Source organism: Diceros bicornis, chromosome 23 (genome assembly GCF_020826845.1).
Source record: "Diceros bicornis minor isolate mBicDic1 chromosome 23, mDicBic1.mat.cur, whole genome shotgun sequence".
In the NCBI taxonomy this organism is placed as follows: Eukaryota; Metazoa; Chordata; class Mammalia; order Perissodactyla; family Rhinocerotidae; genus Diceros; species Diceros bicornis.
The window spans coordinates 43,585,999-43,602,965 of record NC_080762.1 but is presented as its reverse complement, the minus strand read 5'-3'; the positions used below and the strand labels follow the sequence as shown (position 1 = coordinate 43,602,965).

Below are 16,967 nucleotides of genomic sequence, written 5' to 3'. Positions count from 1 at the left end.
CTGGGGCTTTGGGGGAAAAAAAAAGGAGGAGGATTGGCAATAGATGTTAGCTCAGAGCCGGTCTTCCTCAGCAAAAAAGAGGAGGATTAGCATGGATGTTAGCTCAGGGCTGATCTTCCTCACACACACAAAAAATGTAAGATTAGCTTTGGTTAGTTCAGTAGATCAAAGCATCCAATCGCCCTAAAAAATAAATCTCAGACATTTAAATAGAAAAGAATATCAGATCAGGGCCTTAAATAGACAAGAATCTTGTTTAGGCCAAAGACTAAGTAGACATTGCCCCGCTGGGTGATCAATGAATTGCAATTGAGAGAGTTTGAACTCTTATCTGTTCTGTCGCTAATACTCGACACAGTATTTTGTTTAGCTCAAGAGAATTCGAAGCAGTTCGAAAACTTCACGTTTTTCCTCTTGAGCTTATTTTATTCAAAGAATACAAAACCTTCTAAATCCAAGCATCGTTACTGCCTGTTAATGATACAGATTCAGGATTAACGATCACTTCATGCCTTGTCATCTCACTTGACACAATCCTGGAAGGAAGATCAGGTGTTGTGGTACAAGGACCTTCAAGAGTGACATGAATCTAAGTACCCCTTGACTGTAAGTAGAGTTCAAGTTTGTTTATTGCCTGATAGAGGGATAGGATGCCACCTTTGAAGAAGTAGACCTAGATGCAGTTGAAACCTAAATCTTTAAAGTATTGTCCAAGCCCCATTAATCTCTGAAAGTGGTGAGAGGTACTAACTTATAGCTCCGCCATAATGTTTCTTCAAAGAAAAAGCGGTTATCCATAGCAACTATTGGGTATACCTCCCATAGTCTTTGGAAGGCTTTGGAAGGCCCATATATCCCAAGTCACAAAACCCACTTAGGTGGGTTGTGTGTTCTTTAAGAGAAGGTCCCTTGTAAAAATATATATTTCAGAAGAGCTTGTAATAGAAAATCACAGGCAGAAAGAGATTGCAACCGTGATTCTCCTGGATTTTTCTCTCTAGGGGCCTCTCTCTAATCAGATTTTAGTCCCTATTCCCAGCTTCTGATGTTGCCATTACCCCGCCTATCCTCTGCCACCTTCTAAGTTCTCCTGGCCTAAATATGATTTCTTTTGTCCCATTGATCGAAAGTTGGACAAAAAAGAATCTTGGGAATCAAGGGGAAAAAATTACTACAAAAGTTTAGAAATTAATTCACAAAGCACAAATTTCTTATTCTAAGATGACAATAACAGAACTTCGCTAACAAAACTTTTCTGTCCTCACCTCAATATATCACAGCCATGTTTATTACCTTTTTTTTTAAAGATTTTATTTATTTATTTTTTTCCCCTTAAAGCCCCAGTGGATAGTTGTATGTCATAGCTGCACATCCTTCTAGTTGCTGCATGTGGGACGCAGCCTCAGCATGGCCAGAGAAGCGGTGCGTTGGCGCGCGCCGGGGATCCGAACCTGCGCCGCCAGCAGCGGAGCGCACGCACTTAACCGCTAAGCCACAGGACCAGCCCTATTACCTTTTAATATATATGGCCTGATCTGTCCATTCCTTTATTCCCATAGTCCTATCCGAAGAAATATATTTTCTGCATATTCAAAAGCATATCCTTCATGTTGAACTAGTTGCTAAAGTTCAGTGATTTTTTTTTTTTTAAACAATCTGAAGGATCCCTCTAGTTCTGGACTCATTTGCAGACAGCCATCATTGAGGTCAGGGCAGGCTGAGCAGGAAAACCTTAATCTGGCTCTGGTCACTAATTCCTTCACGTCTCCTGAAGGACCACTTTACCCTCTGAGCTCTTTATAAGGCCTATACAAATTAAATGGTAAGTAGGGAGACACTCCAACTAGCTCTCCTGGGAATTTAGAATTGAGACTGGTCATTTGATGATGAGGCCTGGGATTTTTTTGTGTGTGAGGAAAATCAGCCCTGAGCTAACATCCATGCCAATCCTCTTTTTGCTGAGGAAGACTGGCCCTGGGCTAACATCTGTGCCTAGCGTCCTCCACTTTATGTGGGACGCTGCCACAGCATGGCCTGACAAGCGATGCGTTGGTGCGCGCCTGGGATCGAACCGGGCTGCCAGCAGCAGAGCGTGCGCACTTAACTGCTACACCACCAGGTGGGCCCCTAGCCCTGGAATTCTAAGGTCAATAAATCTGGAACTGAATGTCATATATGAGCAGAGAAGGACAATCTTAATAGGAAATAAAGCAATCACCCAGCAAACAGTGAAGAAAGATACTGTATTGCCTAGGAAGAGAAGCTGTCTGAAATCTTCCCAGTTTTTGTGAGGCTCAGCTGTACTTCAGTCCATTTCCATCGTATTTGTGGGATTCCCCTGTATCCTTTCTTAAGCTAGTTTGAGTGGGTTGCTGTTCCATATTATGGAATGTCACTCATTCCATTTGTGATTTTTAAAGTCTCAGAAAGCTGGGAACCTAGAATTACACTACTGTAACATAATAAAGAATATTGATCTCAAATCAACATCCATTCTATACATTCATTGTTAACGTAAGGAAATAGTCTAGAGTGTGACAAGAATATTTGCCACAATATTATTTTTTCTCCAATATTAGGGGAAAGATTGCCTTGTACATCTATAGTATGGAATGATTTTAATGGCTGCAAAATAAAGGAAATTTTTAGTAGGAAAATGGTCATGCTATGTTATGGAAAAGAATCAAAATCAATTTGTATATAAAATATGGCAACTATATAAAGATGTATAGAAAAAAGATGGGAAATAATACTGGTTGCCTCTGGCTGATAGGATTATGAATGAATATTTTCTGCTTTTTATAACTTGATGAACTTTACAACCCTTCCCTCCCCAACCCCCCCAAAAAAAGGAGGAAAAGGAAGGAAATTTACCTCCTAAATCTGTACTTAAATCCCAGGTAACTCGGATTCATACTCCCTTAGAATTAAGAATTTTTTAAAACTCAATTGCGCTTTGTGGTGGAGGAATATTTTTACAATATTCTTGGACAAACATTTCTTCCCGTTTTAGAGGCATTTGTGTTCTCTAAGCTGAGTTTGGTGTTGGAGAGCTGTAGACTTTAGGGGGTACTTGACAAGTTTGTTTGAGATCAACAAATCGGCTATAGCTCTTACTACGGTGCTTAGCACGTATAGTAAGCCCTCAATATTGAGTGGTTGAATGTATAAATGCAGCTCATGTCACTTTTTGTGAATGATACTCAAAGGTGTATGCTTATGTGAATCTAGTTCAGTGCCTTGTTAATCTGAATGCACATATGAATCGCCTAGGGATCTTGTTAAAATACAGGTTCTAATTGGCTAGGTCTGGGGTGGAGCTGAGATTGTGCTTTCCTAATGTTCCTAGGTAATGCCAATGCTGCTCTGGGGATACTTTGAGTTGCAAGAACCGAATTGAATTTATCTCAATTAAAAGTAGGTGCAAAAATGGAAATCCAACTTAAGGGATGCCACGGTAATTAAATCTTGTTATGGAATAGTAATACAAAATGGGAAAATAGTTGTAATGCTATACCTTAAATCTTTAGTTTTTAGGTAAAGCTACCAGATGTATTGGAGTATAATCATGCCATATTTCATAACTAAAGACCATTTTGCAAAGATTGTGAACTATTTGGAATGGCGAAGCCAATAACTGTAGGTTCATATTAAGTTGTAGTCATGGTATTTTGGGGAGAAGCCAGAACATTAAAATTGATTTTTAAATAAGTATAGTTATGTGCAGATGTACAACATGAGAAGATGGTCCCAATTTTGAGTAAAGACTGAGAAATTTTCAGAGATTTTTTCTTCTCTAATGCTCGAACTATTTTTCTAGGCATATCAAATTGGGCAATACTAAAGTTGATTGCTTTCTAGTAGAAGGTCTAAGAGAAAGAAACCTACTGGAAAATTATAAGTGAAATCCTGTTAAAACACGCCTGAATGAGATTTAGAACTTGGCCTTTGCTCAAAGGAAATCTTGCTATTGTAGCCAGTAAAATTCCCGAAAGCAACTTCTGTGCCTCTTTATTTAATTCTTATCAAATAATTCCATTGACCTCTCAGCCTGCAAAAATTTCTGTTTCCTTGGAATCCATCATTTTTAGGGACGATATAATCTGGGTTATACATTGCAGCAGAAAAATTTAAGATTATATTTGTTGCCAGAACCTGTTTTCTTGCTCCAGTGGGTTTTCCCCACTGTTAATACTACTCTTAGAAATGTCAATTAAATTTTTTTTTAATTTTGTGTGTGTGTGTGTGTGTGAGGAAGATTAATCCTTAGCTAACATCTGTCGCCAGTCCTCCTCTTTTTGCCAAGGAAGACTGGCCCTGAGCTAACATCCGTGCCCATCTTCCTCCACTTTATATGGGACGCCACCACAGCATGGCTTGACAAGCAGTGTGTCGGTGCGCGCCCGGGATGGAAATCCTGGGCTGCCAGCAGCGGAGCGAGCACACTTAACCACACTTAACCGCTATGCCACTGTGCCGGCCCCAAATTTTTAAGCCAAAGGAAATGGTGGGAATTTGTGAGGGTTTACTTTCTGCGTCTCTTTATAGCATTGTGGTTCCCTGTCTTGTTTTCAGTTTTCAGAATAAATTAGATCTATAAAAGGTTTAAAGGGCTTTTATATATTGGAGAACCACAAACTTGGGATAGGTATAGGAGGGTTCAATCTACAAAATGCCAAATCAACTAACTGTTCAATTCATCACACTAGACAAACTCTTGGACATTGTATAGAGCCAAAAGAGATTGAATTTTATCATGCAGTCATTAGAGTTGTGTTTAACTCTCATTTGGCCCGAAAATGGAAGTATTTGGTTTTTTTCCCTGCTAACTAAATATTAAATTTTCATCAAGAGTTTACTTATTCTTTTCCTTCATTGACTTCTTAATCTACGTCTCTTAGTATGAGTTCTTTAGTGAGGTATCACAAAGTGAAAATTTCTGTACTTGAAACTTGGAGTCTTTAATACATATTATGCTGTTTTGAACAGAGTATTGAAATCTTGCAAGTCATGAAAAATGAAACAGCTAAAATCTTCCGCCTTTTCCACCTCCCATTATAGATAGAAGGTATAGTTGGGTGGTGGGGTACTCACATAAGTTAACCTTGCTTCGGAAGGCGTGGATTTGAGTCTCGAGACCCAGTTACCTCATTCAGTTCTCATGGTCAAGGCCTATGTGCCAGCCAGCTGCCCTACAAATGTTTTGTCACAATAGGGACTGAGGGTGTATAGAGCTGTAAGAGCTACTTGAAGAAACCCACTAAACTCACCAATATGTAAATTGTTTGAAGTAAACCGGAGAGCATTTATAAAATCCTCTGGTCTCAAGAAAAGTAAAGATGTCTCCTTCCACATAAAGGTACCAATACTAAAAATGATTGAAAGAAAATAGATTAAAATTAAATTCAGAATACAGAATTGAAAAGTTAAAGCATCCATTTATTTTGCGAGTTGTGACAATACTGAAGTGAGCTAAATGGTGTTATTCTAACATTACTGATGTGTGCACTGGATAATGCAGGTACTGAAATTTCCCATACATAGCAATCCCTGAAATTCAGTTGTTGTACTACAGTTGTCCTTGATAACATCAAAATGAAATTGTTCTCTCTGTACATGCTTTATTGTGGTCGTTGTGATCGACATCCATACACGGTATAGGGCTCCATGGTCAGACCCATAAACCCATGTTCCTAGAAAGTGGAATTCAGGAGCACGCCTGGGTTTTGTGAGGGATTCTCCACTTCAAAAAACTCACCATACAAAAAGCCTGTGGATTGGAAATTTAATAAAACAAACTGGTCCTTCACCACAGATGGTTTGAGAACCACTGGTTTTTGAACATTGAATACCACATAATAGGTGCTCAATATTACTTGTCGAATGAATGAATAAATAACAAGGCGCCATTGACTGGTAAAAAAAGAAATTTTCCTCACAGTGGTGTTGATGTATTTCTGTGTGACGTTTACTGGTTCAGTATTCGTCCATTGTCCGTAAGTGAATGAGAATCGGATGAGGAGTCTTTCCCTTATTAACCATGTTATCTGCCTGCCATTCAGTCAGCCTTTCTCTGCTTTTCAAGTTTCGTCTTTCAGGTTCAAATGAAACAGTGAATGTGAAGTACTTTTTTGTAAAACTGGGTTTTACAAAATGTGAGGATTACAAATGTGAGGTTTCATTGTTACTAACAAGCCATTTTTTATTCTCTCTAAAATCTATCATCACTACTCTTTACAAAATATGAATTAGGAAAAAAGTAAAGAATATTGGTTAGGAATATATATCACAGGAGGAGAATATTGCCGTTAGGTAAAAGCTGGTCTGACTAACCCCAATTCTCTCCTGGCTAACACTGCACATCTTTATGACGTCCACATTGTATCACACAACGATGATAAGAAACCCTCAAAATCCTGAAGAGCCTTTTGAACTACCAGGCGGAGAATAAATTATGTTTGATATAGTTTTAGTCAAGTGTATTTTACAGTATTTTAACTCTTTAAAAATTATTCAACATGGCCATGTGGTACCTGCCTGTTAACCAGACAATATTATTAACCAAGTCTTCCTCCTCTTCAGTCATGCCAGCAAAACTTAAATTATTAAGTATTCTAGATGCCCACATATATGGTGAGGTTTTTTTTTTTTTTGAGGAAGATTGGCCCTGAGCTAACATCCATGCTAATCCTCCTCTTTTTGCTGAGGAAGACCGGCTCTGAGCTAACATCTATTGCCAATCCTCCTCCTTTTTTTTTTCCCCCAAAGCCCCAGTAGATAGTTGTATGTCATAGTTGCACATCCTTCTAGTTGCTGTATGTGGGACACGGCCTCAGCATGGCCAGAGAAGCAGTGCGTTGGTGCGTGCCCGGGATCCAAACCCGGGCTGCCAGTAGCGGAGTGCGTGCACTTAACCGCTAAGCCACGGGGCCGGCCCTGTGGTCAGGTTTTCTCCAAAATTATCCATCAGAAAAGAGGGAGTTGCTTTATACTTGGATCTTTACAAAGTCATATTACAGAGTTTCTCAATTACATAGCTTTGACAGCTAAGTACCACCTTGAGAAAACATTAGCATGATTAACTCAATCAATGCTAGTTTTAAATGCTTGTAGAGGTCCCCTGAGAGAATTGCCAGAAAAGGTAGCAGAGAAATTTAACATGCATTTAATCGCTTATTCTTTATAATTACTAGTTTGGATATCAATGTAAACAAGTCATTTAAAGATCACTTTAAAAAACAATACTATATGCTATTATGTTTTAGAGATCAAGATTAAATATCTACAAGACACATTAGATGAACTGTTGTGCAGTTAATGATTCCCACGGACATCTGCTATGGACTGAATGTGTCCTCCCAAAATTCATATGTTGAAGCCTTCGCCTCCAATGTGAGTTACTGGGAGATAGGGCCTTTAAAGAGGTAATTAAGGTTAAATGAGATCATAAGAGTGGGGTTCTAATCCAATATGACTAGTGTCCTTAAAAGAAAAGGAAGAGACACCAGGGATGCATGCGCTCAGAGAAAAGGCCACGTGATGACACAGCAAGAAGGCAGCCATCTGCAAGCCAAGGAGAGAGGCCTCAGGAGAAACCACACCTGCCAACACCTTGATCTTGGACTTCCAGCCTCCAGAACTGAGAGAAAATAAATTTGTTGTTTAAGCCGCCCAGTCTGTGGTATTTTGCTGGGGCAGCCCGAGCAGACTAATACAGCATCCTATATGCTGGTTCAAATAGTGGAGTTTCCCAAACGAGACAGATGGAAGTTCAGATGAGGTGCCTGGAAGCCTACTGGATGACTCGAAGTGGCCCTGGTCATGGGGAAGAAGCACGTGGCAAAATCGTTTATGAAGGGTTTGATTGAAATTGCCTCATAAAATAAGTGTGAAAAAAGGAATGTTTTAAAAATAATTTTTTTAGGGGCTGGCCCAGTGGCTTAGCGGTTAAGTGCGCACGCTCCGCTACTGGCGGCCCGGGTTTGGATCCCGGGCGCGCACCGACGCACCACTTCTCCGGCCATGCTGAGGCCATGTCCCACATACAGCAACTAGAAGGATGTGCAGCTATGACATACAACTATCTACTGGGGCTTTGGGGGGAAAATAAATAAATAAATCTTTAAAAAATAAAATAAAAATAATTTTTTTAAATATTAAAAGTTAACATTTAACTATTTCATTTATATCTCTTTAAGTTTATCTACTTAATGCCCAAAAACTTTCTTTTGATGAACTTTTATCGGGGAATATGGGAGATTGCCTTGTAATTAGGATTTGTGCAAATATGTTTTTTTTTCAAATTACAAAAACCCTCATATGAAGAAATATCATGATATTATTTAGTATGGATGATCAAATCAACTTTGGAATGAAAATGACATTGTGAATAGAATTCACTTCATTAAAGTAAGTTTCAAACAAATACGATTTAGATAATTTTGGTGAGGGTTGATCCTGTACATACATAGTATGAATAACTATTTGTTTTTAAATAATACATCAACTTAGAACCCTCTCCTTGATCCTAGGCCCTGAGATCAGTGGCCATTGTTTTCTGGCTCATAGAAAATGCTGGTATTCACTGAGTATAAGTGGAGATTTCCAGTAATGTCTTCCCATTTCTTTTTGTTTTTGTGTTCTTCTTTTCTTCAGAAACCATTTCTCCTCCTAATGAGTTACAACTAGTCCCAAATTATGCATTTTCTTGAAATGTTTATGCAGAAAAAAATCAGTCTATTCCCAAGTTCCTCAGTGAAGATATCACATTACTGAGAAAGGACTTACTTCAGCTTGAACTAGGATGTGCTCCAAGGTGGAGATGCATGAAGCAATGATCATGACATAGGAAACACTTAAACACAAGTTTCCTAGGCTAGTGATCTCTCTGACAAAACTGACAAAATGCATGCATACACCCTCATCAAAGTTTCCCTACCCGGGAAATTCCCACCAAAATCAGAAGCCATCACACCAATCTAAGGAGCTTTTCTTGTGAAAAGATGAAACCTCATGAACCACAAGATGTAAATACAAATAGGAATATTATTATTGCCTCATGTTCAAATAAACATGAGAAAATGCGTAAAGAAAGGTAATAGGCTGTAAACTGAAGCATGACTTTTGGTCAAAGTGGAGATTTAGGTGCATATATATTCCATGCAAATGAATTTTAGGTGCTTCCGAATTCCACCTAGTCCAGAGAATATAATGACGTTCACGTAAAGGACATCATTCATGTGAATGAGCATCTGGGGTCTAAGAGAGGTTGAACTACAGTGCGACCACAACACTGGCAGTGTGCTTTTGCAGGGGACCCAGTAACAACTATCAGCACTGAGTATAATGCTGCGAATTCAATAGATGGTTAATAAGTGCAAATTAAACCAGTAAGTGTCTTGTCAATGTATTTTTGGAAAGCTGGAGAAAGGTGGGTACTGGGAACTTTCTTATCATAACCTTAAATTATTTTTCATCATACAGGTATTTCTGTAGTACATACAGAAGAATGTGAAATTTATAGAATTACACGCATTTATGAGAAAATAGACCAGTATATTAAATTGAATAAAATGTATGCCGCTGGAAAAATTATCCTGGAGTATTTATCAATGGCGTGGGTGTCGATCTTCATGCTCACATAGCTGCTCCTCTGACTTTTCCTCTGGGGGGCGCTCCTCTCCGCGGCCAGGGTCAGCTGCACCATCATCCTGTCGGGCTTCTCTCCATTCTCGGGCATGCAGTTGCCCAGGTCATTCACCTCCCCATCGCTGTAGCTGCCATCCAGCATGACAGCACGCGGCTGAGGTAATCCACAGGTGCAGGGGAGCTGCGAACACAGCAAACACACTTACGGATGCAAGCTGAGCCCCATCTCTCAGAAGCCTTTCAAAAGAAACTGCGTAGTGGAGGGTGTTGCCCTTTTCTAGTTTCTTTTATTCCCAGTTAGGAGTTGGGGGATGGGAAAATAATGGTGGTGGCACTGGAAACACTCTAAAATAGCAGGAATCCATTTTTGTTTGAAGTGTACATATCAACTCTTAGGAAACATGTCATGTCAGAGACCAAAAAGAATGTTCTTTTTTTTTTTTATGTTGAAGAAGATTGGCCCTAAGCTAACATCTGTGCTAATGTTCCTCCATTTTGTATATGGGACGCTGCCACAGCGTGGCTTTGTGATCCACGTGTAGGTCCGCACCGGGATCCAAACCTTCCAACCCCAGGCCACTGAAGCAGAGCGCACGAACTTAACCACTATGCCACCAGGCAGCCCAAGAATGTTCTTGATCAGATAATTGCCCTGTTCTCCATGAGATCATAAACTGATATGAGCCCTGATAAAAATGTTACTGTTACTTGTGTGTATGTGGGTGTGGGTGTAGGTGTGGGTGTGTGGTGGGGAGAATTGGAAAGATGTGGCATTGTGGGGATCGTTTACTCCAAAATAGTTTGAGTTTTATGGAGGAGCTAACCATCGAATGCAGACAGGAGGAAGAAAGGAAAGACAGGTGGAGGGAAGATGATCTGAGAAATAATGGGAGATGGACGAGGTCACATATGAAGGAATTTCCTAGAATGAAGTATGTGCTTCCCTGGAAGTTTCTTTTGTTACACTTCTATGGTCATAATTTGTCCCACCATGTTGAATTGTCATTTATTTTTATCACTAAACCATGAATACCACCAAGATTAAAGGGACCTATGTTTTAGTTAACTTGGCTTAGCAGTTCCTGGTACATGGTAGGTGCTAAATAAATGTCTGAATGAATGAAAAATATAGCCCAGAGTAAATTTCACACTATTTTAACATATTATTTTGTTTGCTCTTCATGCCAACCTGTGACGTAAGTGGAGGAGGGGCTGTCATTCTCCCGTCTTACAGAGAGGGTCTAACCTGCCCAAGGTCCAGAGCTGGACCACGCTCCCTCCCTGAGCAGGCACTTTAGCTCATGATAATCACCTTCTCCTGCAGCTTCCGTTCCTTCCGCTCCTGCACGGTGGTCAGGTAGTTGACGGCTGCGTACTCCAGCACCGAGAGGAACACGAACACGAAGCTGACCCAGAGGTAGATGTCCACGGCCTTGATGTAGGAGACGCGGGGCATGGAGGCGTTCACGCCCGTGATGATGGTGGACATGGTCAGCACCGTGGTGATTCCTGCAAACAGTGAGCAATAAGCTCATGTTTGTCTTTCACCCAACACGCTGGACAGCCTCGTGCCTCCCTCTTGTGTCTCTCCTGCTGCTTTGGCCTAGAATGTCTCCACCCCGCCCCTCTGTCTAGCAAACACCTACTCATCTTCCCAGATTTAGCTTTTACGCAGCTTCTCCTCTTCCTCCACCCCTCGTGCTCACCCTTTCCCCTCTGTATAGCTGCGTATTCATCATGGCACCCGTATCATTTGTCCTTCTGCAGAGAGCCCCAGATATTTTGGCAGTAAGACATTTATTTCTATTCAATTGTTTATTTTTTTTATTTTTTATAATTTTATTTATTTATTTTTTCCCCCAAAGCCCCAGTAGATAGTTGTATGTTATAGCTGCACATCCTTCTAGTTGCTGTGTGTGGGACGCGGCCTCAGCATGGCCGCAGAAGCGGTGCGTCCCTGCACGCCTGGGATCCCAACCGGGCGCCAGTAGCAGACCCCGCGCGCTTAACCGCTAAGCCACGGGGCCCGCCCTATTCAATTGTTTAAAACAAAGATTACGGGTGCTGGGTGGCGCAAGCGGTTAAGTGCGCGTGCTCCACTGCGGCGGCTGGGGGTTTGCCGGTTCAGATCCTGGGACGTGCACAGACGCACAGCTTGGCAGGCCATGCTGTGGCGGCGTCCCATATAAAGTGGAGGAACAGGGGCACGGATGTTAGCCCAGGGCCAGGCTTCCTCAGCAAAAAGAGGAGGATTGGCAGGTGTTAGCTCAGGGCTGATCTTCCTCACAAAAAAAATAAATAATAAAAAAATATAAAACAAAAGTTACATATATGAGCAGGTACATATGTTTCTTATAACTACTTCTCAAAAAAAAAGTGCACAAGGTTTATTTTATTTTTTGTTTTTTTCTTTTTTTGAGGAAGATTGGCCCTGAGCTAACATCTGTTGCCAGTCTTCCTCTTTTCTCCCCAAAGCCCATGTATATAGCTGTATATCCTAGTTGTAGGTCCTTCTAGCTCTTCTATGTGGGATGCCACCTCAGCATGGCTTGATGAGCAGTGGGTAGGTCCACACTCAGGGTCCGAACCGGCGAACCCTGGGCTGTCAAAGCAGAACGCAGGAACCTAACCGCTACGCCACCGGGCTGGCCCCACAAGGTTTATTTTTATTTTATCTTTGTGTCCATGTTGCCAGTGTAGAACCTTGTGGTCATGGGCCTGTATTATCAGCTGTGGGGGCACCTTTGGCAGCCACCCCCCTGCTGGACCTGGCTGCCCACTCAGCAACGTTGACTTGGGGACCCAGAGGTCAATTTTACTAAGAATGCGTTAACCTCATTTATGGGAGACAGATTTTTTTTTTTGTGAGGAAGATCAGCCCTGAGCTAACATCCATGCCCATCCTCCTCTTTTTACTGAGGAAGACTGGCTCTGAGCTAACATCTATTGCCAATCATCTTCCCTTTTTTTCCCTTTTTCTCCCCAAAGCCCCAGTAGATAGTTGCATGTCATAGTTGCACATCCTTCTAGTTGCTGTATGTGGGACGCCGCCTCAGCATGGCCGGACAAGCGGTGCGTCGGTGCGCGCCCAGGATCTGAGCCCAGGCCACCAGCAGCAGAGCGTGCGCACTTAACCGCTAAGCTATGGTGCTGGCCCCATGGGAGACAGATTTTTAAAACTAGAATGTTTATTTATTTAGCACAGTAGTGTTCAAGCCACAGAACAACTGTTAAAGAACAGGGCATCTGTCAGTGGAAATTTGCCCGGGATTTCAAATTAAGCTCAGAACATTTGCTTGGCAGACACCAAATCACAGGGGATTGGGGTCATCTTAAGGGCCAGCTCCAATCCAGTTTCACTAAAACCTGGTGGGTCACCATCTCCCTTGAAGCCCCTGAACTGACTGTCTGAGCAATGGTGGTGTGTATGACTGAGGGGATGCAGTATTTAAAGTGGGGAAGAGAGTTGATGGCAAATAGCTATCGATGGACTGTGTATAGAGTAGGGATTCTCAGACTCGCGTATGTACAGGAATTATTGGGAGAGCTTGTTCCAAATGCGGGTTCCTGGTCCTCTCAGAGCTTTGATTCTATATATGTAGATGGAACCCAGGAACCTGCATTTTTAACAATTTCCCCCTGAGATACCTTGGGCCACCTTTTGAGAAACTCTGTTATAGAATGTGATTTCCTTATGCAGGTGGGCAGAGAAGGCACACACAGACCAGGACCACCCACCCCAGAACGCGACTCTAACAAGACTAGAGGTGGGCTGTTTGCATGGGTGCCTGTGGGGACCTGGAAACAATTTTTCTACATAGATTCTTAATAATGGCATTTAACCTGCAAATGAATAACTTGGAAGTTTTTCCAAGTTATAATGCCAATGGGGTTTAGGACCAATTTGAAATGAATGGCTTTATCTGGAAGGAATCACTTGTATTTTCAGATGCCTGGAATGTGCACTTGAGATGTTCCTTACCTAAGGGGACCCTGGCCGGCACAGCTCTGCGGTCGATCCAGAAGGACACCCAGGACAGCATGACCATCAGGGTGGCAGGAAAGTAAGTTTGAAGCAAGAAAAAGAAGATGTGGCGACGCAACGTGAAGTTAATGTACAGACGGTTGTACCAGCCTGGGGGACACGGGAAGAAAAGATAGCATGTACCATAGATACTCAGCTCCCTCATAAAACAAATTTTGTTCTGGGAATCAGAAATGCCTTGGACACTTCCCTGGAATGTTACCATACCTTTATAAAGTGGAAGTGAGAAAAACCATGGAATAGAGTGATTATATGATAACCCACACCACACGGGTGACTCCATCGCAAGAAATCTATGGCCCCTGTCCTGTACGTAAAGGGAACCCCTTGAGAAGGCCATTTAAGACTCTTGTTACTCAAACTATGGGACATGGCCCAGCAGCATCACCATCACTTGGTGGCCTGTTAGAAATGCAGACTCTCGGGCCCCACCCCAGATCTACTGAATTAGAAGCTCCCTTAAACAATACTCCCCACAAGATTCATATGCACATTATTTAAAGTTTGAGATTTAAACAACCCCCTTTGGATTTCTTTATGGAGAAAAATGTATTTTAAGTTAAAACACCAAGCTACCCACAACATTGCATTTAAGTACAGAGTGAACGATCACAGTCCAGTTATGCTTTAGCTCAGCCCTGTGTTCTTTACAAGGAAAAAATATGCGTGGAAGAGTTGAAAGGAACAGGAGAATGATGGAAGAAAAAGGAAAAGGCAGGATAAGCTTGAGAGGATGAGGACTGAAAATAAAATGGGGACTTGGCAATATTAACTTGAACACTTGACATCCTGGACAATTAGAATGCAATGGTTATAATTATGATGATAACAGTTCCAGAAAGTGATTGTAGAGGTGCTATAGACTGAATGTTTGTGTCCCTCCCAAATTCGTCTGTTGAAACCTAACCATCAGCCTGATGGTATTTGGAGGTGGGGCCTTTGGGAGGTGATTATGCCATGAGGGTAAAGCCCTCATAACTGAGATTAGTGCCCTTATAAAAGAGGCCCCCTGAGGCCAGCCTGGTGGCGTAGTGGTTAAGTGCACACGTTCCTCTTTGGCGGCCCCGGGTTCACCGGTTTGGATCCCAGGTGCCCACCAATGTACCGCTTGTCAAGCCACACTGTGGCAGCGTCCCATATAAAGTAGAGGAAGATGGGCACAGATGTTAGCCCAGGGCCAATCTTCCTCAGCAAAAAGAGGAGGATTGCATTGGATGTTAGCTCAGGGCTGGTCTTCCTCACACCAAAAAAAAAAAAAAAAAAGAGGCCCCAGAGAGCTCCTTTGCCCCTTCCACCCCATGAGGACACTGAGAGAAGACAGCCGTCTATGAACTAGCATGCGGTCCTCACCAGATACCGAATATGCTGGCACCTTGATCTTGGACTTCCCAGCCTCCAGAACCGTGAGAAATAAATTTCTGTTGTTTAGAAGCCACCCAATCTATGTTATTTTGTAATAGCAGCTTGAACAGACTAAAACAAGAGCGAATGTCAGAACGCTAGGCTCAAAGGAATGGGAGTTCCTCAAAGAACCAAGACTCACGAGTGATGTATACAGAGGATAAGATGTGCTGCATTGCCATAATATGTTGGAAGTAAAACAATGCCCTCTTATAGATTAGAAAGACCACGGTGTGCTTAAAAGGTTGCATTTTCCTGTGTAGTCAATCATGCAATATTTTAGCAATAAAAATTGCATAAGGATTTGAGCAAAATCATCCTGAAATATGATTAGTCAAGAAGGAGGCAAGGGATGGAGTGGACCTCAGCTGTTTAAGTAGCACAGGCAGGTGCTGGGAGGAAGACCACAGAGCACGCAGTCAGGCAATGGGAGGTGGCAAGCCTGTCCAGACTCTTGGTTCAAACAGCAACCGCACTGCCCACAGGAAGAGGACCGATAGTTCCCACACTGAGGTCATAAGAAGGGCCTGTGCCAGCAGTAGAGCAAGAGGATTGCTTAAGAGTGGAGCACCCCAGAGGAGCTGGCCGAAGCAGAGAGAATGTGAACGGAAAACAGCAGACTTGAAATTGAACTGTTTCTCGCCTATAGAGCAGGGGGCTCTGGAAATCATATCAGAGGTGAGAAGCCAGCTGCTAAACTGGCAATGTGATTGTCTCAAGTAAACCGCCTCACATGGCTTACATTCGAGTCCTTACTAATATTTTCTCGGTTATCACTTCTGATGCTTTGGTGGTATCAAAAAAAACTTCCACCCAGGGCTCACCACTCTCTAGACCTGATTTAGGAGTCCCATCTTTAGTTTCAAATCCAAGTGGCACAGGCTCTGCTCATTAGACAACCAATTCACACCTTTCCTAAAATAGACGGTGACCCACCCCAGCCAGGCTAGAGCCAGCCCCGCACCTCAGCCCACCCCACCCACCCCCAACCGCACCCACCTGTGCTGCTGTAGAAGGCCAGTTTGGTGGTGGTGTGGAACTCTTGAATGAGGAACTGGGAGAGAGAGATCCGCTCATCTGTCTTTAAGGAGTCGTTGCCTTTTTTCCAGTACAGCATGAGATCATCTTCTGTGTAGGCATCTGCAAAGACGGGAGACAGCATCAGGCACGAGATGCACACGGCGGCGGGAAGACACGCCTGTCTGGGAAAGCTGCCCCCAATCTGCCACACAAACTATTGGGATTGTGATAGAATTCTCCCCAGCCTTCCAGAAGTCATCAGAGCAAAGCTCTCAAGCCTAAATGCTCATAATTCCCGCAAAAGGGCTCACCAAGCAATTCAGCCTGCTATTTATTAGGTTAAACCAAGTAAAATGGCTATTGTGTGTGTGTGTGTGAGGAAGATTAGCCCTGAGCTAACATCCAATGCCAATCCTCCTCTTTTTTGCTGAAGAGGATTGGCCCTGGGCTAACATCCGTGCCCATCTTCCTCTACTTTATATGGGACGCCACCACAGCATGGTTTGACAAGCAATGTGTCAGTGCGCGCCGGGGATCTGAACTCGCCCACCCCGGGCCACAGAAGTGGAGCGTGTGCACTTAACCGCTGTGCCACCAAGCCAGCCCCTAAAATGGCTATATTTGTAGATCAGAAATGGTTAAACAGCTGCAAAATTTTATATGGTTCAGCCTTCTAAACGGGAGTAATTTAGCCCTTTCCTTTCTTCTTTCAAAGTGTACTGATGCATCATTGATGGCGAATACCTTCAAACTACTCAGGTAATAAGTGCTGCATTCTAGCAAGAACAGACCCATAAAGGACGGGAGCAGAACAAGTCCCTTCTCTGAAGGCCTCCCATTGCTCCTACTCGGG

General features: G+C 42.5%; 1 protein-coding gene across 1 annotated transcript in view; it reads right to left on the bottom strand.

Annotated features, from left to right (window-relative positions):
• Positions 1–8,204: 8,204 nt before the first annotated feature.
• GABRR1 (gamma-aminobutyric acid type A receptor subunit rho1) overlaps positions 8,205–16,967 on the bottom strand; it is a 30,415-nt gene continuing 21,652 nt past the window's right edge. Inside the window, exons 6-9 of the mRNA XM_058566646.1 lie at positions 16,094–16,234; positions 13,631–13,783; positions 10,961–11,157; positions 8,205–9,829 (exon numbers count right to left, since the gene is read on the bottom strand). Coding sequence (XP_058422629.1) covers positions 9,536–9,829; positions 10,961–11,157; positions 13,631–13,783; positions 16,094–16,234 — 785 coding nt within the window. The 3' untranslated portion in view covers positions 8,205–9,535. The remainder of the gene's footprint in view (positions 9,830–10,960; positions 11,158–13,630; positions 13,784–16,093; positions 16,235–16,967) is intronic.